The sequence below is a fragment of the Camelus bactrianus genome, chromosome 7 (assembly GCF_048773025.1).
Source record: "Camelus bactrianus isolate YW-2024 breed Bactrian camel chromosome 7, ASM4877302v1, whole genome shotgun sequence".
Taxonomy (NCBI): Eukaryota; Metazoa; Chordata; class Mammalia; order Artiodactyla; family Camelidae; genus Camelus; species Camelus bactrianus.
In genome coordinates, this window is record NC_133545.1 from 21,690,044 (window position 1) to 21,714,565 (window position 24,522).

The 24,522-nt window shown below is 42.4% G+C and overlaps 1 protein-coding gene across 1 annotated transcript in view; it reads right to left on the reverse strand.

Annotated features, from left to right (window-relative positions):
- The window catches only part of SND1 (staphylococcal nuclease and tudor domain containing 1), a 379,670-nt gene that overhangs the window by 229,816 nt on the left and 125,332 nt on the right, over nucleotides 1-24,522 (reverse strand). The window contains exon 11 of the mRNA XM_010947574.3: nucleotides 13,146-13,235. Coding sequence (XP_010945876.1) covers nucleotides 13,146-13,235 — 90 coding nt within the window. The remainder of the gene's footprint in view (nucleotides 1-13,145; nucleotides 13,236-24,522) is intronic.

The following is a 24,522-nucleotide window of genomic DNA, read 5'->3' on the forward strand; positions in this document are numbered from 1 at the left end:
AAAGGGATGATCAACAATTTTTTTCTCATCCATGCCTCCCCCTTTCCAAAAACAGGGAGAAATGATAATTAAAGCAGGCAGAGAATTTTAAATGTATCACAACATCATTTAGCCTGGAAAATTTTGCGTCCACCCCAGATGGCCCAAGCCTAAGGAGAAACTGGAACCATCAAGCCAACTAAGTGGACTTTGTTCAGAGAGAATCTAATGCTTTGTTAACTTTGATAACGAACCAAGTCTCATGCTGCTGGGAGGAAGAACAGAAACAAGAAAAAAATCACATTTAGCAAATCACTTTTTCCCTCAGAAGGCCAGAAAGGTCCCAGGGATCCACTGCATCGGCCAAGTCAGACAGCACGGCAGATGGGGCACGTGTGTTGCAGAATGAGAGCTACTACAAGCTTAGAAGTTTGAAGGTCTAAGCCCCTTGGAGGAGGGGGATGGAACATGGAAGGCAGAGGATGAGAGGGAAAAGGCAGGACAACAACCAGAAGGTTAAAGAGACAGAAGGAAAGGAAAAGGGAGTGTGTGTCTGTACAGGGGGAGACATTAGAGACTGTCAGTATCACTTTCACTCCCTGAACGGACAGAGAGACGTCACAAATCCATCTAGACTTAGCGATCTAACTACCATTTTCCCTTCTGAAAGCTATGGCTAGCGACAACCAAATGAGAAACACTAAGCAGCAGCAACATGACTCATCTTTGTCTTCAAAAACTCACATGCTGGGCAGTTCAAACCGCACGATGCTTTTCTTCCATGCAGCTGGTGGCACCACTGGCAATGGGAGAAAAACTGGTAGGAAATATGAGAAGACTCCGGGCCAACTCAAGGAGTCACTCATTCTGCTGCATTTGGTTTCTAACACCATTATTTCAAAATATAGTGGACTGATGAGTGATGGAGAGAAACAAACCCCGGCCCTCCAATGGGAGGAAATCATCTGAAGGTCCCAAAAAAGAGAGGAGAGAGGTCCCTGCCCCAATGGGAAACTTGATTGTGACCCCAACCATAACAGTTTAAACATTTCAGATGAAAAGATCTATAAGATACTCTGACCATAACTCAGTAACATAAGCATCAGTGGGAAAAGAATGAAGTCAATCTCTTAGCTTTCTCCTGGGGAAGGGGGAAGGTCCTGCTAGATAAAAGCTAATTAGAGCCACTCCACAGAGGTGGTAGAGATTTATCATGCATGCAAACACACCTCTCAAACCTCAGGTATTCACATTCACTGATGTTTAAAATAAGTCTTTCTAGTGTGCAAAGATTAAACTTTCTGAACTGTAAAGGGATCAAGTAGGTCAACTAGTATAAACAGGGTAAAAAAACGTTCACTGCTCCTTTACAGAGAAGGAAACAAAGGAAATCAAAAAAACCATCGAACAAGGTCCTAGAGTTAGAAGCGCTTTTCCCACCTCCAGCCTGTCTTGTGAAGGGGGTGGAGGGGGGCAGCCTCGCTACGATAGCCACTCCCCTCCCGCCAGAGTCACTATCAGGAAAGCTACACAGTGATCAGTAAACGTTGTTACATCAGGGACTGATCAGAGATACCAGGATGACCAACTGAGCCTTTCTGGATTCTTCAGTAAGATCCTATTAAATAGGTTCCTTTGCATTTTACAGGACAAAGAAAATAAGGCAGACTGCAAGAAATAAATACATCGCAAGTGTAAAAATTTGAACACCATCTTCAGCTGCATATCTTGCTGCCTCTGAGGTCCCAGAAATGTGTCCTACCTTTTCATTGTAATGTGGGCTGACAATTATGGACAAGACTGCAGGTCTGCATTTGGGGTGCTAGTTTCTCTTCCTATCCTGAGGAACTTAAGAGGGTCCCATGCAGCTGTCTGCTTCCACCTCCTCCCCAGATTTCACACCCGAGTTTCAGTTCAAAATACTATGCCCACTTTGTAAGTAAAGAAACAGAGGCATCGTGAATGCATACATTCGGGGCTGAGTCTCTCTGGTCTTAAGATCCACTGGAAGAGTGAAGAAGCTGCCCCAGCTCTACAACTGCGCACAGCACCATGTTACCAAAATGTTCAACCGGCTACTAACCAGTGCCCAGGTCACCCTGCTATTCGCCTCCTTCCTTTCTTCCTTTCTCTTACATTCCCTTCTCTGCCCTCCTCGCTCTCTCTCTTTTCTGATAATGGGATGTCGGGTCTACAGGTGGCAGAAACCAGGCCCAGTGCAGGAAAATCAGATGCTTACCTGGCCTCTCCTGTCCAGTGCCCTCAACGTGTCAAAGTCTAGCCCGAAAGACTGAGAAGCGGGTCTCAGTGGCACTGGCCAGGCTAAAAGGGACCCCAGACATCACAGAAGTAGCAAAGCAGAGCAAGTCTCTGACTTATTTACTTCCAATTCACGTGGACTATAATTGAAGAATAGGGACATGATGAACCCTGAGACAGGGAAGATGGGACCGGCAGGAAGCAGTCAGGGCCCATCAAGCGTCTGTGACTTAGAGCTTTAAAATAATAATGAAGGTTTCAAGTGAAAAACATTAACTTTCTGCCTACGCATTGGCTAAATCCCTCTATCAAATCAGTTTTTAGAGAGAACAAATTACAAATGCTGCACATTTTCGAAAAGACAGAGAAATGGCCCCAAACTAGACTTCTTGCACTAAAGACTGACTGCTCGGCTGCCTCATGAAGACGGTAAAGAGCCCAATGGTGAGGTGTGGGGCATCTGCCTATCTAATCTGGAGCAATTAGTTAACACCTTACTTCTGTGAATAAAAGCCACATTTTACGTTAAGACAAGAAAAATTTAAACATAAAAAATTCTTCTCTGCCCTCTGGCCTCCTCTCCCCACACTGTGCACTGTGTATCTGTACCACGCATCCACCACATCTCCCCCGTCAGCAAGAATACCTGCTCAACCACGCAGGCCAACATTCTCCTGCATCAAGACAACTCCTTAAAGGACAACATTCCTTTCTCTTTTATTTCTTTTTTAATTTTTTTTTATTGAACAACATTCCTTTCTTGATTTTGTTTGTTGTTGTTGTTGTTTTTTAATGGATTGAACCCAGGACCTCGTGCACGCTAAGCATGTGCTCTACCACTGAGCTACATCCATTCTCTGTCCCTTTCCTCATCTTATAAGGGGTCACCTGACCCACCAGGATGATGCTTTGATCTGGATTATGTAAACTGTTAATAATATATCATCTGATGTACAGCCCCATGTCTCAAAAAACTTATATAACTATGCCTTCATTTCTAACTGGTGGAAGAATTCTCAGAGCTTTCTGAGATGCTCTTCCCAGGTTATAATCCTCAAATCTGGCTCGAATAAAATTTTCCATTTCTTTCTCAGATGGACTGATTAATTCTTTGTCGACAATTTGTATCCAGAAAAACAAAAGAAAAACATACTTATTCTATCCATTTTTAAGGACTTGGTTTGTAGTTGTCAGACAGAGCTACCCTGAAAGTCTCATTGACGTGGGGCTCAAGGTCTATATTCGCGTGAGGAAATTAAAGAAGACAGGTGACAAGAAAACCATCTGCGCTGCTTAGCGATGCAGGATGAGCTTCTGACAACTCTTCTCTGTGCCCCAATGTTTGCAATCCTTCTCAAGGGCTCTCAGGTGCAGGACAAATCCCACCTCTTCCATTAAGACTTACTGGAGATTCGAATCTGATTCCTGACATCAGGAGCTCTGAGCTTAAAAAAAAGGTCAGACAGGCTTTTTGTCCTGTGTGGGCAAGGGAGGGAGCTCAGACCTGGGAACAGATATTAGAGAAACTGGCAGAGTAACAGGATGGCGTGCCACAGGCGTTACATTGGGGAGCCAGAAATACAGGATCACGCTCTGATTCTTATAGGTTCTACTAAAAATAAAGGTTTTACAAAACAGCCTGAAGGCAAGAAGTTGTGAAAGGCCTTGGCATGTTGATGCAAGGGTGAGAAGTTCTTTGTCACACGTTGTATGGAGGGTTGAGGAGAAAGCACTGGAAACGGGAGCAGGATCCCTATATGACACCAGGGTATTTTCTATACAATTGGTTTTCCTTTGCTTTTATCTTCATGTGCGGAGTCAGATGCTTTTCTGCAGGCATCTGGGTCACACCAGAGTTTGTGAGATGACCACAAATGTGCACACAGAAAGCAAACCTGACAGTAATAGGAAAGACGGCACAGACCAGAAGGAGCAGGATTGCTTCAGCCGGAGCTACAATAATTGAGAAATAAGGAGCACACAGACTAAAAGTCACCGGTGATACTGTGAAAAGAAGGGTTGGAGGAGGTAACTGGCAGAATCAGGAGAACTTGGGATGGGGAGACTGCTGATGAAAGTTGGGATAATGGGTGGGTGGTGACATTATTTAAGACCCACACCAAAGGTGGCCAAGGCAGTTTGTGGGCAGGGAAGAAAAATCACATGGAAGCTAAGAACTACATTTTGGAAATAATAGATGACAGCTATCTACTGGAATCTGTATTTGGGTATCCAGTATTCAGCAGCTGAAAACAGATCTGCAGGCAGAGAAAGAAGTTAGGGGTGGAAATATTCATAAGTAAGAGGCAGCTGGAGCCATTAAGTACATAAGGTCACACAGCAGGTGTGACCTCTCCTGCCTCTGAAAGACAACTATGATCTGTACGATTCACATTAATATTAATCCAACACTGCCAAGAGACACATTTCTGTTATCTCACCAGTTACTCAAATCTGTTTTTATTCAATTTCACACACTGATGTAATCTTATCGCAGTTAGACTGTAAGCAGTGACAGAGATGATATTTTATTCATATTTTACCTCCAAAAAGGTACCCAACAACCATATGTGCCTTTTTCTAAAATATTAGTGCCATGAGAATAAGTGTTTGTAAGGTTCAATCCCCAACGTCCTGAACAAGGTAGGCATGGAGTGGTTGTTCAAAAAATATTTGCTAAATAATAAAAATGAGGTGATCTCACCCATGGCCTTCTTAAACTATCAAGTGATTAGGCATGATGAAAGCTTTAGGGACTGAGTCCTCAAAGAGAATAAACCCACAAATCTTGGTCTTCAGAAGAGGATGACCCCACTCATCAAACCAGTCCAATCACTTTTTGAAGCCAGAAGAGGTGAGAAGGCTAAACTGCAGAAAAGTGATCTAGCCCAAAAAGGCCAGACTGAAGAAAAAACCTGGGATTCCTACAGTTACAGAAGAACACTCACACGCAGCACCCACAGAACGCACTCTAAACCAGCAACACGTTAGACCTGGTGCTCGAGAACAGGCCTCGGCTAATTATTCCTCATGTCCTATTCATCAGCTTTAAGTGGGATGAGCATGGTTCATCAAAAGCTACTGCCGGGAATGATTTCTCCCAGGGTAGGTCATATTTCAAAACACTAATTATCGAAGTCAAAGCGATGGAGGCCCGGTGACGGCGGCAGCCCTCCTAAGTGGATACCGGCACTCATCCTTCAAGGCAGGAAAACAGGACAGAAGTCTGAGGGTGAGCCTACTGACAAAACTGGAAATGTGCTCCAGTATTAATTACTCTATACCAACTGGCAGCTGGTCTGGAGATGGGACGGCATTACAATCCAGGAGAAGTAATGACAGAAAGAATCAACACAAATATAGCAAGACAAGACGGGCGGGGGAGTGGAGGAGCAAGAACATCAACATGGAACCCTGTCCTACGGACTGCTTCGGCAAAGGAGTGCGTGACCCACGTACACAACTGAACAATGAGCACTTCATCTGGCCAGCTGCAGGAAGAGGCTAACTGACATTCCTACCCTTTTACTTTCCTAGGGCTGCTGTCACCAAGTATCACAAACTGACTGGCTTAAAACAGAAATTTACTCTCCTAGTTGAGGAAGCTTCCAGTTTAAAGTCAAGCTGTAGGCAAGGCCCATGTTCCCTCTGAAGGCTCTGACAACAAATCCTTGCCTCTTCCCAGCTCCTGGCGTCTCCCTGGCATCCCATGGTTTGCTGCAGCCACATCACTCCAACCTCCATCTCCACTGTCACATGCCCTTCTTTTTCTGTCTCTGTGTCCTACCCTCTTCTGATGAGGGCAAGGGAATTTGGGTTTAGACTCCACCCTAGCCCACTATGGTCTCATTTTAACCAATTACATCTGGGACAACCCTATTTCCAAATAAGGCCACACTCTGAGTTTCCAAAAGGACGAGAATTCTGAAATGACACTACTCAGCCCACTGCACCTGGCATCATGAAAACACCAGGAAAGACGGTCCAAGCCAGCAATCCTCAGGGGGCAGAACTGCAGTATTTTAGAATACCTGAAAATCTGCCAGAGAAAAGAGAACCCGTAAGTGAAAGCAAGAAGACGGTGCCAGGTATCAGTAAAAGAACTTGATTTAGTAAGAACAAAAAGCTTCATTCAGATTTTAAACACCTTAAAACAAGAAGCACATATCCTTTGCGTTTACAGTCATATGACCTCATTTATGAAACTGTAGCACCTCAGTCACCCAATTGTGAAGAACTGAAGGAACTTCTACCTCAGAACCAACATACAATTGTGCACACCACTTTCTTGTACACCCACAAAGTATTCATGCCCTTGAGAAAGAAACAGTCAAACAGCTGAAGCATCAGCCAAACTTTCTGGACAGAGCAAAAATGGAGGCCACAGAACGAAACCCTAAAAAGTCTGTGCCAAAAAACTGGACTCACTACTTCTGAATGATGTGCTATTTTGCAAATACAGCAGAAACTTTTTATGAGGAAAGTTATCTGTACTATCCCTGTACAGACCCTTAAGATGAAAACTACTGGCAAAAAAAACATTGTAAGAAAAGGTGGCAAGAGTCGGGTTTCCTTCCCAACTGAGCACATCTGTACAATCTCACTTTACTCTCGTCTAACAACATATTCTATACACTATCATACAGCCGGAGCTCAAAACAATCTATTCTCTGTAAACCAAGAGGTATAGGAAGTTGGGAGATTTGCAATTCAGCACATTTTATAGGGTTTTTGGCACATAAGGGTTATTTTTAAAGAAGAAAAAAAAAGCCTGTCCTCTCCCTACCCCCAAACACAGCTGAGCTGATTCAGCACAAAACTCCCCCTAAAATAAAATCCCAGTGTGCAGAGAACAAGCATGGAAAGTTCCAGCCCCAAGGACGACATTTCAGAAATCAAGCTGAAAAGATCAGGAGTGGGTGGCTTAAGACAAGCTGACCAAAAAAATCAGTTATAAATGTAAGAACTTTCACCAGAAACCTACGAGCAACTTAGGAGTCCAGGGAAGGGAGTCTTTAAACACAGCACTACTATGAGTATTACCCAGAGATAGGAGATGGTGAGGATTCCGACAGCTAAATCATTTCCCACAGGTGAGCATATAAAACAAATTTCCAGGAAGGCAGTTTAAAGTTCTACCTTCTTTAACCTCGAGGTTCCTTCTGAAGAAGACATCACAACATACATCATACAAACACCACACATTCACCATAACCTCAACACCCTGATGGTCCCAAAAGCGCAGAGGTACTTTTCACAATATACAGATTTTAAAAACCAAGAATCCATCAAAAAGAGGACTTACATGGCAGCAGGTGGAGCCCTATCTTGCTGAGAAAAATTCAGTTTCCAAAAACAGGCAACTCTACAGTCATTTCTGTTAATTACCTTCATCAGACAAGGGAGATGGTGAGTCAAGGATCATTCCCAAAATTCAAGGGGGCAAAGCCGTCTAAAATGACCCTTGGTCTCCAGGGCAACTGACACATCTCCAACCTGTCTCGGTGGGAAAAGTCTTACTAGGAAAAGGCACAGTCAGAAAATACCAGTCATTCAAAACACCTGATTTGGTAAGAATCTTCAGCCATTTATTCAAAAAATTTACAGCCACATTGATGGTAACAGCTGGCACTGAGAAGGCAAGGACGAGCAACCTCGTATAAACCTGTCAATTTAAATCACAGTGCACTCACAACCTTAGGGCCTGTTTTGATCATTAATGTAAAGGACTTTTCCATAGCGTGTGTGACTCACATTAATATGAAATGAAAAATGTGGAGAAGACAAAGGAAATGTTCACAAAAACCAAACTAAAATACATCAGAGGTTAATTAAGAACAAGAATCCCCAGACTGCCAGCTCTGTACTTAACACCCCGGATTAAATCACGTACTGCCAAAGACAGAACTTACAAGTATTTTTAAGGGAAAGTACAGCCCTGTGATACAGCCAGTGAGAAAAGTGAAGGAATCCTCAAAGATCCATACCCCTGAAGAGCTCTCACTGGCTGAAAGGAACACTGCTCGGGCTGAGGAATGCCACACTGGTACCTTCAGAGACCTGCCCTCGCACAGGGGCCTGAGCATTGAGTGTGCTCCCCAACCTGGCGCTGGGCCAAGACAAACAGGCAACCTGTCCTTTCCCTCCTCCCAGAACTCACCACTGCCAAGAGATGGAAGAGAGAGGAAACTCAAGCTTCAACACTGGCTTGGCAATGTGACCTATGACCTCACATTGTCTGTGTAACTGAAGAGGAACATGTAATCTGACACTGGTTTCTGATGAAACATCACTTTGCAGGGACATCTCAAAGACTAATGAGATAATGTCTAGAGGGCTGAAAGCATTCAGAGGGCTGATCGCTGGTGCTATCACCCTGAGGATATCTGTAGACTAGGACAATGCGGCTGGAGAGAATCAGCTTCTTATAGCAGGTAAGTGTTCCACACAAGATTGGGCATGTTCCAAAAAGACTCTGACCATGGCTATCTACACATGATTCAGTACACACAACAGGGAAGCAGGCCCTTCTAGATGCCCTTTAATTCAGAATTGCAATGAAAAGCACAGACATCTGGGTATAAGATGCCTAACTTCTATGAGATGCAGTTTCTTTGCTTAAAAAAAAAAAAAGGAATGATACATCTTGCAGGTTGGAGATAAAAGTTAAATTAAATAAAAGTGAAAACAAAATTTAACAACTCAATAAATGACAGCTCTAACTCTTCAAGCTAGAAAGAGCATGAATATGAAGCATCTTAAAGAAAAGTCTGTCTGGCTCATGCTACTTGTTGGAACAGCATGAAAATCATGCAAAAGAAGCCACCAAAGAATAAATGAGCCATATCTTCTACAGTCGATTTAGACATTCAGAATATTTTACCCCATAGAAACAAGGCTATTAACAGTGGTTGGGTTGCCAACCTGGCTCATAAAAGCACATTAACCCAGAATAGAGATAATATTGTTTACGTATGATACCAACCATTCCAGACAGTGATGTGACTCCCAGAACACTACAGGAGACCAGATTTATCACGAGTTCAGTTTTGGACCTGGTAGATTTGTAAGTCTGCCAGACATGGAAATTATTCCCATCCACCCTAAAGAGTTCCATGCCCCCGAAAGTACATACTGCAGGTAAGATAGGTTTCCAAAAGAGAAGGACAATCTACAGCAGTATGAATTTGAAATAACTCCCTAATTTAAAGCCCAATAACTTCCCAAATGTCTGCATTTATCTAGCAAATTACCCAATTTTTAGTGCAAAAAAAAAAAAAATCAGCCCAGTTTACAGGAAAAAATGTCAATGGCAAAAACAAAAACATACAAAGTCAGATGTTGGTTTACAAATGAGCCTTATCCCCCAAATTTACTTATACAACAAAAACAGTGGCAAAAACATGTAGGGAATAGATGAATTTGGGGACAGAGGTTTCTGGAGACAGAAGAGCCTGGACTGAGCATATACCTAGTGCAAGGGCTAAAGCTTCCTCACTTCTTGGAATTTCATTTTTTCTACCATTTTTGACCCTTCAATTGTCCCAATAAGGAACAACTTGGAATACAATGGTTCCCATGGTGATAGAAATTCTGTAATCAAGGGAAAGAAGTTACAGTCATTCACAGGTCATCGGTAAATGCTGTATTAAACAGATTGAAAATGTTTAGAACTTCTACTTTAGAGATTCTATGAAACAGTTGGGAAGAATTCCCAATGAAGATCCCATTTACCACCTTACCTCACTGAGACCAAAATGACTTAGGAACACAAACTCTTGCTTTCCTTGGGATGATCATCTCCAGACATTAAGAAAAAACAAAACAAAACAAACTGTTCCTACCATCAGAAGAGGACTGTAGCCCTGGTTCTCTCCTGAGGGCATAAATCTCACTATCTCATACACACCAAGGATGCCACCCCAGAAAACTAAAGGACATGCTGAAGTTACCAAGAGTTCCATGTGTCCACTATACTAGGACCATGAAGAACCACAGAAAAAATCAGCAAGACAGTTCTCTCCTCCATGCATATTCCTTAGTCAAGATTTTAGAGAAAGCGCAGATGGCAGATGGTAAATGGAATGGGGAGGGCGTTCTACCAGAGACTATGGCAATTCAGACAGCTTCTGAAACACTTCCAGGATACACACATATCCTACCCCTCCCTCAAACCAGATTTTACACACACACACACACACACACACACAAATGTATGGTCTAACACGAGTGGATACCCATTTTGTGGAAGTGGGAACCAGGTAACACCCAAATCTGTGCAAGGGGTTGATGGCAGTCAAATTAGTTGCACATTGATTCACGTCTCTTGATCTCAGAGCCAGTTAAAAAATAAAAAAAAAAAATAACTAAAATAGTCAGGCTATGCTAGAGTCTGTATGAAAGCAGTATTATTAAACAAAACACAACAATATCATTTTCTGGCTTCTGGGAAAACATGAAAGCCTAGTATCATCCAGGATTCTCCTCCATTGGAGAGAAAAGGCAAATAATATTCCTGGTTCACAAATGATAAAATCAAGGCTCAGAAAGGTGCCTGGTTACTTTAATCAAGGCATTTAGCCAGAGTTAAATCTTGAGAGTGACTCAAAGTGCATTTCCATAGCTGAGGTAGAGGCCACCGAACCTAACAAAGCATCTCATCAGTTTACCTGCAATCTTATTTCTCTACATTCTAGAAACCCCTCAAACCTGCCTTATTATAGACTCTCTGGGATGGTCAAATTATAGTCTGGGCAGAGACGATGATTTTACCTCCATTATCTTGCTAAGCTGTGACAGGCTGCCCTAATCAGCTTCCGTGCACACAGGCACACACAGACACACATGCTCCCTCTCGCTGCCTCCTGATCACCATGTGCCGAGCTGAACAGCTGCGGAGGTCTGAAGGGAATTGGCAGAAATGTGTGATGATGTGCTAGCCACCCCTCTGAGGCAGCAACTGCCCTGCCTGCTCCCAGACTTGAGAGCGCATGGGTGTTTACTGTTGCAACGGATGGGCCCAGAAGACAGGCAAGGGGTTTCAGGTGGTGAGTCAGGAAAAGCAGTTTGCATCAGGAATGTTCCAGCCCAGCAGAGCCGAGCTGCATCCTACTCCCTAAGCAGGGGTAAGGTATCCATCATTTACACAATGTCACCGTGGGGGACAAAACTTGGGCTCCGCACAAACAGCACAAATAGAATCCAATCAACTCTCATGCAGAGGAACCAGTCAATGAGATTTCTGCCACAAAGAAGAAACCTAATTGCTTAAGAATTGTCACCGTATCTGACGCTGGAGGTCAGTCCTCTTATCCCTAAGATAGAGGACTTTACAAAGGCCTGGCAGGCACGCAGTGTTGGAGAGTAGAGCCCTGGGCTAAACTTCTATAACCATTCAGCACAGCTGCTGCACCGAGCTGTGATCTATGCTCCCAGGGATGAAATGGAATCGGAGCAGGACGATATTCAAACCAACCAGGTGGATGCCGTAACACATGCCACACAACTGGCTGCACATGAAGCAAATGTGCACTGCCGCTCCTTTCAATGTAACTCTGGATGGATTTCAATAGGAATGCACGCTTGTGGGGGAATTCCCTGCTTGTCTAGATGCCATTGTTTATGAGCCAGTAAATGAGCGATATGATGTATCAACTTGTTGAAATAGAGATGTTAGACATCAGATCAGATAAGACAAGATCCAGAAACTGAAAGAGGCTTAAAGCCATCATTCGCACTACACTTCATGAATGAATACAGCACTCTGTCAAGTTTTATACAATGACAAATGAGGGAACCTGAAGGAACCTGAGGAGATTTAATATTCGTTTTAGGGGATCCAGTTTGGTTTCTTGACCTCAAAGTTAGCAATTTCGTCTTCTGCCCAGCTTCAAAATCTCTTGCTATATTTTATCATTCTAGTGAATATGGTGTATAATAAAATGGGTCCTACTCATATTTATTGTACGCTACTTTGACAAACCTCTCACATCACCAATCATTTAAAAACCTACATTAGTCAAGAATGTTAATATGGCTTCAATGTGTTGAGGCCAGATGTAGAGAAAATGACCTTATCATTCTGAAGCCACAATAAAAATTGGCCCAAAACATCTGCTTTCCTGGAAGAATCCCCAATGAGCCAGAGTAAGGAAAAGGCAAATCACAGTCCTTCCCTGAACAGATCTCCTTCAATTACCAAAGGAACTACTTTATTCATTTCCTCTGTTTATCAAGGACACAAAGAAATGCCTAGGATATTCAGGGCAGGGAGGTCAGGAGAAATAAGGGGAAGATCAGAGGCTCATTATCAGCTTCCCAGAATGGCAAATTCTGCAGCGGGTCATAGAATATTCTGCTCCAGCAACACAAGGAAATGCATTCCGAGGACCCTGGAGCCACTTGCTACACTACAAAGTCGGTGCACTACGTGAGTCCCGCAGGAACAACCAGGAAACCACTCACTCTTCCCAACAAAGGCAGACTCCCTCCCATTCCAGGAGGGCTCCTCTTGTCCTGTCCCTCAGAAATAGGGGAGGGAGGAAAAAAGCAGTAACCTTCCCTGACTAGCAAATCTCACAGCACCGATTTTTAATGGAGGTGTCTGGAGAGAACCAAAGAGCCAAGAAGCTCAGGGCAATATGCAATTATTAAAACTGGAATGGAGCCTGGACTCGGGAAGGAACATGTCATGAGAGCTTTGGCAATCACACTGTGGTCAGGGCCCCAATTTTAGATTTCTCTCAAGGGATACCACTTCCTGATATAGGGGCATGCCTCTCTTCTTAGCAAAGTAATACCGCTTGACTTGGTAGAGGAAAGTCATCTGCTGGTCTCTGGGATTCCATCACAAGGGCCCAGTTTAAAACAATCCCCAACTATTTGCAAATGTTTCTGTCATTACTTACCTTTTTCCCAATAAGCTTCTTTCGCAGAAATTCACGGGCTTCAAACATATAGGGAATGTCGTAGAGAGGACGGAGTTTCTTGTTCTTATCCTGAAAGCAAAATAAAACACCACCATCAGGAATGGGAAAAACAAAACAAAACCACACAAATGAACACAGTCAACAGCACAAGATACTGAAACATGCTATCTCCCAGTATGACAAATACTGAGTATGTGGTTAGATATATAGTAAGCGATTAGTAAATACTTGATTGAAATGCTTTACGGGGAAATGTTCACATGACATTTCACATGACAGGCTTTTTCACATGATGGGCTCAAAAGTAAGCAACGAAATGTTTACACAATTGGAAACAAACTGAACACTCTTCAACAGGAAAGAAGTACAGAAACTGCAGTATGTAAGAGGCTAAGTATTTGGGCCCTTGTACTATTTGTAGATATACTATCAATTTCATTGTTACTCTCAAGCACCTACCACTATTAGTCCCTGATGAATCATTATGTAAATACTATAATCCTTGACTCAGAATCCTTGTAACCTAACAACAACAATGGAAGAAATCCTGCAGATACGAAATAACACAAAGCAGTACTGAGTAAGTGCTAAAGTCTGTGATACAGACTAGGGACCAAGTGCTGTAAGAATTCAGGGAAGGGGAAAGATAGAAGTAATCAGGAAATGTTTCATTGAAAAGGTGGGACTCAAAGCAAGACAGGAAAACTAGGAAGAAAAGCATGAATAGAGTATTTCCACACACAAATATCCAGAAATGACCACAGCCAATAGCACAAGATATGAAATTGATTATCTCCCATTACTATAAATATTGAGTAATAGAGATACAGTAAATGACGAATAAGTATTTATATTTAATTAAAATGCTTTAAAGGGAATAAGATGATCTTTTTCATCATTACATGGGCCCCAAACTTCCCCCAAAAGTGGCGCTCCAAGTAGTGTAACTGAAATGACAAGGGTTGAGATGAAGGCCACAAAGTGGGGATGGATGGGAATTTAAGAGAAAAGAGAACCAGTTTAAGAAATTAATTAACAGGAACTGACAAAAGGAGTGAATGGGGGAATGAAAGATGAGGAATCCGATATTCCAAGTCATGGTGACAGGCCTAAGAAATCAAGAGAAGTTTGCTTTTGCTGGGGGGCGGGGTACAGAGGACTAGAACATGTGTACAGGAAACCAAGAGATGCTGGCTAGAATGGTGGGGATGATTCCTTTAATGTGTCTTTCCCATTTGCCCTGAAGTTCCATGAGAACAGTGATCCTGCCATTTCTGCTGTTCTTTGTGACCCGAGACTCAAGTATAGTACCTCTCTCATAGGGTATACTCAAAAAAATACTTGGATGTACCAATGACAAAAGAAATACGAAGAGTAATTTATACACACACACACACACAAGAACAAGTATGCTTGAAGAACAGAACTGCATGCACATATTTGTGTGTCTCCAGGGCCCAGAGAATATCTGAAAGAAATTTAGGCCCAGACAATATCTCAAAGAAATTCAGAAAGAACAGAGAAAATTAAGGAATAACTCTTACCCGAGATGCACATGACTGCTTCTCCATCCTGTACAACTAGCCCTCCTGGCCTCAACTTTGCTTTGCTATCTATTTCACATCTGACACAACAAGATCTATATATAATCCATTCTATACTTATTTAAGTATTCAAATTCTGTTTTCTGAAACAGCCAACTACTCACAAATAAAGAACATTTATCATTTTGGTACCTCATATTTAAACTAATGCCAATGACAATACTGAAGTCAAGAGCATCAAAATTCATGTTTCCTCCTAGATCCAAAGCAAGCCTTGGTGTCCATTCAACATTTCAATTCGTTGATATCACCAAGAATGTACCATTCTTTAAGTTTGAGCTTCACATTCATCATCCAGCTGTCCTTTAATTCCTTTGATTAAAAAAAAAAAGGCAGCATCTGTCTAAGGAAATTAGGAAATGAAGAATTTAAGGCATCCTCAGAATCGAAGGTGAGTCTCTATCTCTTCAAAGAGATAATGTGTGAGAATCAACACACTCTGAACAGGAACAACTGGGATTTCCAAACTCTGATCAAAGTCATGGGGATGCCCTGATCACGGTCTAATAAGTAAGGTATGGACCTAAACATGAAAATCTTTAAAGAAATAACGTAACACTGGAAAATGGGGCACGTGAGAGCTGCCTAGCCAGAGGGAGTGCTGGGTAACACAAGGTGTAGAATTTTGGATATTTTATAAGTGCCCAGGTAACCAAATGAAAATAGTGGGTCACTACTGAGGAGCCCAAAATAGAATTTATGATGACAAGCATTGATAGTGTAAGAATGCTTGCTAGACAGAAGATGCTAGATGCCAGTAATAAACAGGATATTTAATAAAGACAAAATCAATGGTTATCAGAATCAGCCATCAGGAATAAAGAAGTGTCAATGCATTCATATTCCCCTAGCGATACAGGGCAATCTATATAGAGAGTAATGCTGTGATTACACAAGACTAAGTGAACAATGTTTTTTAAAATAAACTAAACAAAATAATCAATATTTCCTTTACATAGCCTTATGATTTGTCATGGAACCTGATGTCTGAACCTTACCCTACGCAGTCTGAACACCACAGAGGCATATGGCAATGCCATTTGACTGGAACTCCAAAACAACGAATGGTAAGAAACTGTTCCAGTAAGCATTCAAATGGAAATTATGGGATGAGATACAGCTAAATATGTGAACATGGCAGTCTGAACATCAAAGACACTCATCAGGACAGGGCCAAGCCAAGATATTCCCAGAAGAATCAAAGTAAATAAACAGTATACCAAAAAACATCCCTATAAGAAACAGGGCAACTTCAGAGTCGGATTATACGGCTCTCATGAAGCTAGGAAAGAACTAATAACACAGGCAAAAACAAGATATCACAAGTGAAAAGAGAATGATCTTGTTCCTCTAACCCTTCAGAGCTAGTAGCTATCGACATCTGCAAACATCTTACAAGAGACATATTAGAAGTCCCTAAGAAACTACAAAATAAAAGCAATTCCTCCAAATTACCAGGTACAATAAAAGCCTTTGAAATCTCTAAGAGGCAATTGAGGTATGGAATGTATTCTGAGAAAACAAGACTTTAGCTGAATCTTGCCTGCAAAAAAGGACTGTCTAGTTTAGATTCTAATTTACATGGAAACGTTTTTGAAAAAATAAAAATAGGAAAGAATGCTTGATTTATCTGGTGGGCGGATAATACACAAACCAGTATGTGTTGTCCTCACTGTTCATCCTGAGAAGGGACACTGTATATAGGCCCTGCAATGACTCAGATTAGAGGTAACTTCCATCACCTTTATCTCTCATTGGTTTGGGAAGGAGGCCCAACACCCACATCTCAGCATCTAAAGACATGGCTGACATTTTTTATAGGAATTTATTTTGCCAAAATGAGGTCTCTGGTCAGTGCTCATTTAAAGGGAATGGAAGGCATCTCCAATCAAGGTTTTATTCTCAACCCCATTTCAGGACTAATTTTATCTAGCTCATCATGTAGCCAAAAAAAAAAAAAAAAAAAAAAGTAGCTAAAAACTTACAGGACCATGGGATCCTGCAGGATTTCTTAAAACAAGGCTGAACAAACACAGACTATGAAAAGATTGATAAATGTGGCTCCACTAAAAATTTTAAAGTTCCTTACTGAAAAAGCATCATGAACAAACTGGTTGGCCAAAGCATGAACTCAGCAGCTGATAAGTGAAACAGATACAGAAAAGGCAGAGCAGGACGAGAGAGAACTGGGGTACTGGGCCACGGTTGTAAACATCTCAGTGAGGCCTACCTTGATCACACTACATTTTAGCAAAGGCTCAAAGAAGGTATGAGATGTAGTCATCTGGAAAAAAGCAGGCAGAACAGCCAAAGAGCAAAGGTCCTGGGTTGGGAGATGCCTGGTAGATTCAAGAAATAGCAAAGACATCATTGTGGCTACAGAAGACGCCACAGGAGACAAAGACACAAATGTGACTTAACATTTGAAGGAATTACTCTGGCCACTGTGTTGAGGACAAACACTATAGGAGGGAAAGGGAGAACAAAGGAGATGCATTAAGAGATGATGACAGTAATCTGGGCACTAAATGATGGAAGATTACATTGAGAAGGAGCAGTGAGGGAGGTAAGAGGTGGTCAGAATCGGAATATCCTGAAAGTAGATGGATGGAATGGGAGATGAGAAAAAAGAGAAGTTGAGGGCAACTCCAAGGTTTTCTGTCTGATCAAATATAGGGGGAATCATCCCATCAGATGTGGAAGACCACAGCGAGAGGACACTAAAGGGAGGCGAGTAATAAGATTTAGGAGTTCATTACGGACATATTAAAGTTTCAAGTGGAGACGCTGAGTAGGCAGCGTGGGGTTCGGGAAAAAGCTCTCAACTCGTAATATACATTTAGGAGTTGTCGGCATACAGGTGGTATTCAAAGCTAAGAGACTGAAAAGGACAGAGGATGAGGCATTACAACATTAAAAGGTAAAGAATATGAAAAGGAATGTATAAAAGGAGAATGAGAAGCAGCAATGAGTTCGCTCAGCAGGAGGAAGCAAGCTACCAGAGTGTTCTGTCCTGGAAGCCAAAGAAAGAAAGTGAATTGAGGAGGGAAAGACGAACTGTGTCCAATGCAGGCAGGCAAGTGAGACAAGGACTACGATTTGCATGTTAGATTAAGCTAAGCGTGGGTCATCAGTATCTCAACAAGGTTAATTTTGATGGAGCAGAAGGGGCAAAGGCCTGGTTGGAACTAAGAATGGGAACTAAGAAGTAGGTACTTTCGAAAGTTCTGCTGCAAAGGGATACAAAGAAACTATGTGACAGCTGGCAAAAGCAGCTGGGTGAAGAGAAGGTACTTCTGTTTTTTCATTTTAGAGGGGAGAAAAAACAGGCAAAGGACTGGTGGGAAGCAAGTAACTGATAATGCGCAAGAGGATAGAATTTTTAATGCAATGTCTTTAAATAGATAACGGGGGGGGGGGTGGCTTTACACAGGAGCATCAATAATTCACCATAGGTGTGTGGATGCAGACACATGTGGAAGTAAGAGTTGCTGGGAATTCTCATTGCTTTGATTTATTCAGTAGAGGAGGGAAGGAAGAACTCTGACAAATCAATAAGAGAAACAATCCAATAGAAAAACTGGCCAATTTGAAAAAAAGAAAGAAAGAAAGAAAAAAAAAACTGGCCAAAAGGTATGCACAGCCATTTCAGAAAAGAACGGCAGCTGAACATTAAGTGTATGGGGAAAAAAAGTACTTCATTAACAATCAGGGCAATGTCAGCTGAGACACTACAGGACGTCTATTCTATAGTCAAATCCTAAAAATGAGAACAAAGGGGAAGCAGGTGTCCCTTAACCTCTGATGGGAGTATGAAGCGGTTCAGCTACTGCGGCACTTTCACATGATGGTATTCAACACCATTTCATTAAAGCTGAGGATACGCACCCCCATGCATGGAACAATTCTACTTACAGGTAGGTATACGCTGGAGAAACCTCACTCGTGCAAGACAATGCTCATGTTTACCATGTTTACAGTACAGTCATAAGAGCAGAACACAGAGCAGTTAGTCTGAATGAGAGCAACACAAACGAACAAATTTGAAAAACAACATTGAATAGGAAAAGAAGCTGAGGAATGACACTGATTTAAAGACAGACTAAAAACAGACACAAGCAACATTATTCCTAGAGCTATGTAAGCAGCAAAAGTACAAAAATACCTAGAAACAGAAGTCAATGGTTACTGATGCAGGATGAGGAGAGGAAGAAACGGAAGGGGAAAGAAATGGGGTGGAGATGAGTCCACAGGGATTTTCAACTTCATCCGCAAGGCTGTCTCTTTAGAAGAGGAGGATCTGAAGCAAGTGTGGTATAATATCAAGGCAGAAAAAGGAATGCGTGTTATGTATCATTATGTAACATAGGCATGCTTTTGTTTTTAAATGGAGGTACTGAGGAACTGAACCCAGGACCTCATGCATGCTAAGCATCCACTTTACCACCGAGCTATACCCTCCTTCCTCTATTTGAGCTTTTTAAAGCCAAACAATGTTTAGGGATAGGAAACTACCACACCTTGTTTGGTCAACCTTTCCCTTGGCTCACAATGTCTCATACTTTTGTTTCTCTCTGAGGCAGAATAACCCGTCATTCTTTACCTCATAAGAAATGCATTAAATTCCTTTTTTTTTCCTTTCCCCCAAATGATATTATTTCATAGATGTAGCTTTCCATGAGGCAGAAGGGAATAATGTAACTACAAACGTGCTCTCAAATAACCAGGGTCAAAAACAAGCCTGACTTAAAAAGAGAGACAGACAGACAGACTTGAAATATATTAAAAGTAGCCAAGTAGAATTATACTCTATGAAGATCTTAAAACAGACTGTTGAATTAAAATAAAAGACATGATCAGATTAAAATGGATAAAATTTCAAATAGTAAATGGACCAGTCCCAGTTGCCCTGCCACACATGCTATGTTAATAAGCAAAGGTTGTGATTTCCATTTGTATTATAGACTTAAAATAGCAACATTACCACATGCCCTGGGCATATTTACAATCAAGGACCTTTCAATTCCCGTGGCAGCCAGGGGACACAATCCGCCAGGAGAAAGAATCCACAGGGATATCCACTATTTATTATCCTTAACACACGCAGTAGCACTTTTTAGAAACATAGGCCTAACTAGAAAGCCACAGGCAGCAGCTGGGGAAAGGTTCAAAATAACCACCCAGGCCAAATGGAAGACAGCTCGCCCCACTGAACCTACAGGACCACACATGAAAAATTCATATACCCAAATTTTCCCCAGGAGTTGCTTCAAAGAAAAAGATGCTTAACTTCTCAATTAGCTCTATTTCCTCCTCCCAGTAAAATCTCTCTTAAAGGTAAACAGGGTCTATTAGGCAATAATAATGCAATATATTTCGTACCTATCTCCAAGGAAACAAAGAATACTACACAATAAAAATTAAAATCAAATCTCTTTAAAAATCTGAAAGGTGATTATAAAAACCCACAGGCGTGAGAATGGAAGACGGTTGGACTTTGAACCCCGTGATTATGCGAGATATTCGGCCCCTGGAGAGCCCTCACATTTCTTGATTTTTCTGGCAGTGTTTTTTGATCCTGCTGACCTCATGTTTAAGGATCTAACAATACACGTAACATGAAAAACACTGGAATTTAAGGCATAACAATAACTGCTGGTGTTATTGATGGGGTTCAAGCTAAAGGTGTTTTAGAAAACAGAAAGCAGAAGCAGTGAAAGTCTGACTTTCCCCCTACAACAGGTCATAAGCCCTCATGTGAGAGGTGCCTCCCCACACCTGGAAAGAAGGACTATCCTCATTTCCTAAGAAAGAGACCCTGAAGAATCCAAACAGACCTTGCTGAGTTTCCCCGACTCCCCTCATACTGTGTGACCTGTCACTTCTACAGGACTGCCCACTCTTCATCAGACCTCGCATAAAAACACTCGGGTCCATCCAGTTCTTAGAATCTTCAATTCACTGTGAATTGGGTTATGATCCCAAATTATACAAGGAAAGTGAGGCTGAGGTTTAAGTGACATGTCTCACGTCACGTTAACAAGCAGAGCTGGGATTCTGATCCCAGCTCTCCCAGGGGCCGAAGCTGGAGGGTGGACACTACACTCTTGGCTTTTTACCACCAAAAGGCAATCATCACCTGTCAGTAAATCATCAGGTTTCACGTGCCACAGAGTCACCTGGGAGCTTGTAAACATGCTGACTGCCAGGCCCACACCAGATATTCTGATTCCACAGATCTGAGGTCATTTATCTAATTCTGTATTTTTAAATAAACAGCAAGGCGGACCGTGGGCCACACTCTGAGAAATGCTTCTGAGCACTGTTTGAGCCCTTTGGCCCCATTTAAACCAATGGAAATAAAAGAAAAGGGAGCCCAAAGGATTAGAGGGTCAGAAAACAACACTGAGGAGCTTTATTAATCTCAAAATGGGTAAATAAATAGGTAAGGAAGTAACTGGGGAATTCAGGTTTATTTCTGCCTATGTAGCTGGAGGTAACTCAAAATATTCCTTAAACATCTTTACAGATAACACACCTGGAAACATTCTAGTAATGGTGGGAAAACAAAATGACCAAATATTCCTCGAATCCCACTAAAGAGGACTAAACGCGGAGAAAACCAACCTGCCCACGCCAGGGAACAGCACGACAGGCATGCCCTGAGCCCCCACGGCCCCCCAACACAGACACCCAGCGGTCTAGCCCTACACTAGTCATGGGGACGGCAGAGAAGAGAGAGCCTGAGAAACAGGACCAAATGTTTCCTGGCACGTTGCCAGAAGGAAACAGGTTTCACAGTACCCAAAGAGGGAAAGACACAAAGCAGATTTAGGCAGCCTCACGTCCTTGAAGACTCACTTGCCGTCATCTGCAGTGCACAGTGCAGGATTCTGTTCCACAGGAACTCGCTCATCCCCAGATTAAAGTACCTTTCCAAGACCATCAAGCAAGGAGGAAAGTATCTGTCTCTGGAGACTGTACTCCCACTCAACTACATTAGCCAATTAAGAGTATTTTCAGAAGTTCGTGCTATTTTATTACGCAGATGCTGTAGTGACAGAGCAGGGAGGGGGGCAGGAGAAGAAGGGGGCCAAACGTTAGGTCTCCCCTGCCCCCCAAGACCCCGTCAAGACTTTAAAGAACACTTTAAAGGCTCTAAGGGCTCCAAAACCATCATCCATACAGCAAACCAAAGGGGTCCCTTCACTTAGCTATAAATACTTTCGCAGGCATAGGAGAAAGAGGAATAAAGAACAGTGCTGTGCCTTACAGACTCAAGGCCAAAGAAGGCAAGGCTCCCAAGTAAGGAGCTGTGCCACCAGCAGCAAGGCCCTCAGACCCAGGAGGAAAATGGGAAGTAAGCAAGACCCTAGAGCCCTGCCCCATCATGCATGTGCCGCCCCAGGGCAAAAACTTCCCCCACCCACCAAGTGCACTGAAAATACAGATCCCCTCCGAGAGGGAGTGAAGTCTGCACCAACTTTCCTAGAGGAAGAGCAAGGAGTCAGCCCGTAAGGTGGGGATAACGAGAGAGAAAGGGCACGGGATCCTTGCAGAGAACAAAGCTCAAGTTCAGCACTCCTGAAGTCAGACAAAAAGAGCTGCCCCGGACCTGAAATCAAATATTCCTCAAGCATTTGATGGCAACAAATGATCAAGTGTCAGTGGGCAGCTCGCTGCTCATCAAGAGACAAGAAGCCCAGGCTCTGGACAAGGATCCTGCACCAGCAGCTCCCGGTGGCCAGCTTGCCTGTCTCCTGCTAATAATCAGCAAGTTAAGAATTACCTGGTGTTACACACGATTTTACAGTGAAAGACCAGGCAAAAAAAGAAAAGACTTCAAAACCCTGTAAAAATCAGGAAGGGGCTAAATATATTAGTACAAATTCAGGCAACTCTTAACTTCACATTCAAGGAACATTTCAGGTAATAAGACACTCCGTGGGAAAAACCCCACACCTGCCCGTGTTACTAAGAAGCAAAGCTACTCAGCTGAGTTAAGTTCTAGAGCAAATAAAATGGATATTAACAACAGCTAAAATATCAAGAGACAGAAGAGATAAGCCAAAGTTACAGCACTAATCACCTTCTGCCTCGCATTACTGTAATTTAATTACTTCTTATAGGTCTTATCTTTCCTACCAGACCACAGGAGGGAGGATCTTCAAGAGAGGAAGGAAGATCTTTATAACACCCATGAAGCGCCTAGCACAGTGCCGTAGTCCTAGAAAATGCCAACACAAAGAACAAAACGGGGAATACGAAGATGCCTCGCTAGAAGGTTTTTTAAAACTCAAACTGCGCTTCGGATTAGGGGAGTAAATGGAACTGTGTCAGTAAAGAAAATTTAGGAAAAGATGGAGGCGGCAATACCACTGCAGATTCATATTCTTATTAGTAATGACTGCCTCTTACATAGCACTAGTTGAACGTGAACTATTTCTAATGTTTTTATCTTCTGGCAACTATTACCAGACATGACTCTATACTACACAAAGATAAGCATATTCCTGAACAATGACTGAAAAGATTCTCGACTAGACATCTCTCTGTACAACCATAACACCAAGGCTCTTTGTAAGCAGTGATGCAAAAGCAGAGCTCTTGGCAGTTTCAATGTGTCATGTTGGGGGGGGGAGCCCCAATTTTACAAAGTCTGAGTCATTAGTTTGTTCTTCTGACCTGGCTAGGACTTTAAAGGCAATCCCCTGCTCTCTACAAGCCTGACATAATGAATTCAATTACTTGTGATCTTTGAAATAACACACTCTCAAATCTATCATTAGCTAATAGCTACCCTTACAGAATATGTGTAATTCAAGGGAAGTTGAACTGATACTGTAAAAATACCAAGTGTGACAGTTCAACACTAAATAAAATGATAGTAAGCTACATTATAAGACAAAAAAAATTCCCTTAATGTGGAATCAAAAGTACCAGCATCCCCCACCCTAATCAAAATTCACGATTTAGAGATAAACTAAGCCTAAGCAAAGCCATCTGCGGGGTAGTATTCTTCGTGGTTAAGGTGGAAGAATAGAGAAGGATAGTGAGGGGCTGTAAAGCCCTTCTTTGGTCCTCGGAAGGGTAGTCCGCAGCAACACCAAGAGGTGTGAGGTTTTGCTGAAGGATGCACTCTATGTGCTGCTCAAATGAACAAATGAAGCTGAGAAGAACGAAAACACAAAATCTCTCTAGTAGGCCTCTTTCCACAGAGCTAACAGTGCTGAAGATGGATTGCAATGCAACCTTCAGTGTTAACATGGGAAACCCTTCACTGAGAAGGACACAAAAAATCTATAGATAAAAAACCAGAGTTTAAAAGTAGAGAAGAAAATGGGGGTGGGGGGTGATGGGAAGGTGTGGGCTCACTCTTCAAGGACAAGAGCAAGCCTGGAGGTCTGCGAGGTCACAGATGCTAGCAGGGACCGGTATAACTCAACGGGCTCTGCCTCTCTGGGACTTTTCCTTTTCACTCGAAGCTCATAATTAACCAGTTGGCCCTAAATCATGTTTTCTAGTAATGGGGAAACCTTTTCCCACATTTCTCACCCTTCATCCCCGGGCTAAAAATGGAGAACCAATGCCCTCGGAAGAGACAACCCTGTTACTTAAAGCATAGGCTGCAAGCCAGATGAAACCCATCCAGTGTGGTGATGTGCCACCGGCCCTCCCACAGTTCTCTCCAAGAGAAGGGAGGAAAAGAAAATAAATCTTTTACAATAGGAAAGCAATTTTCTCTGGAACAG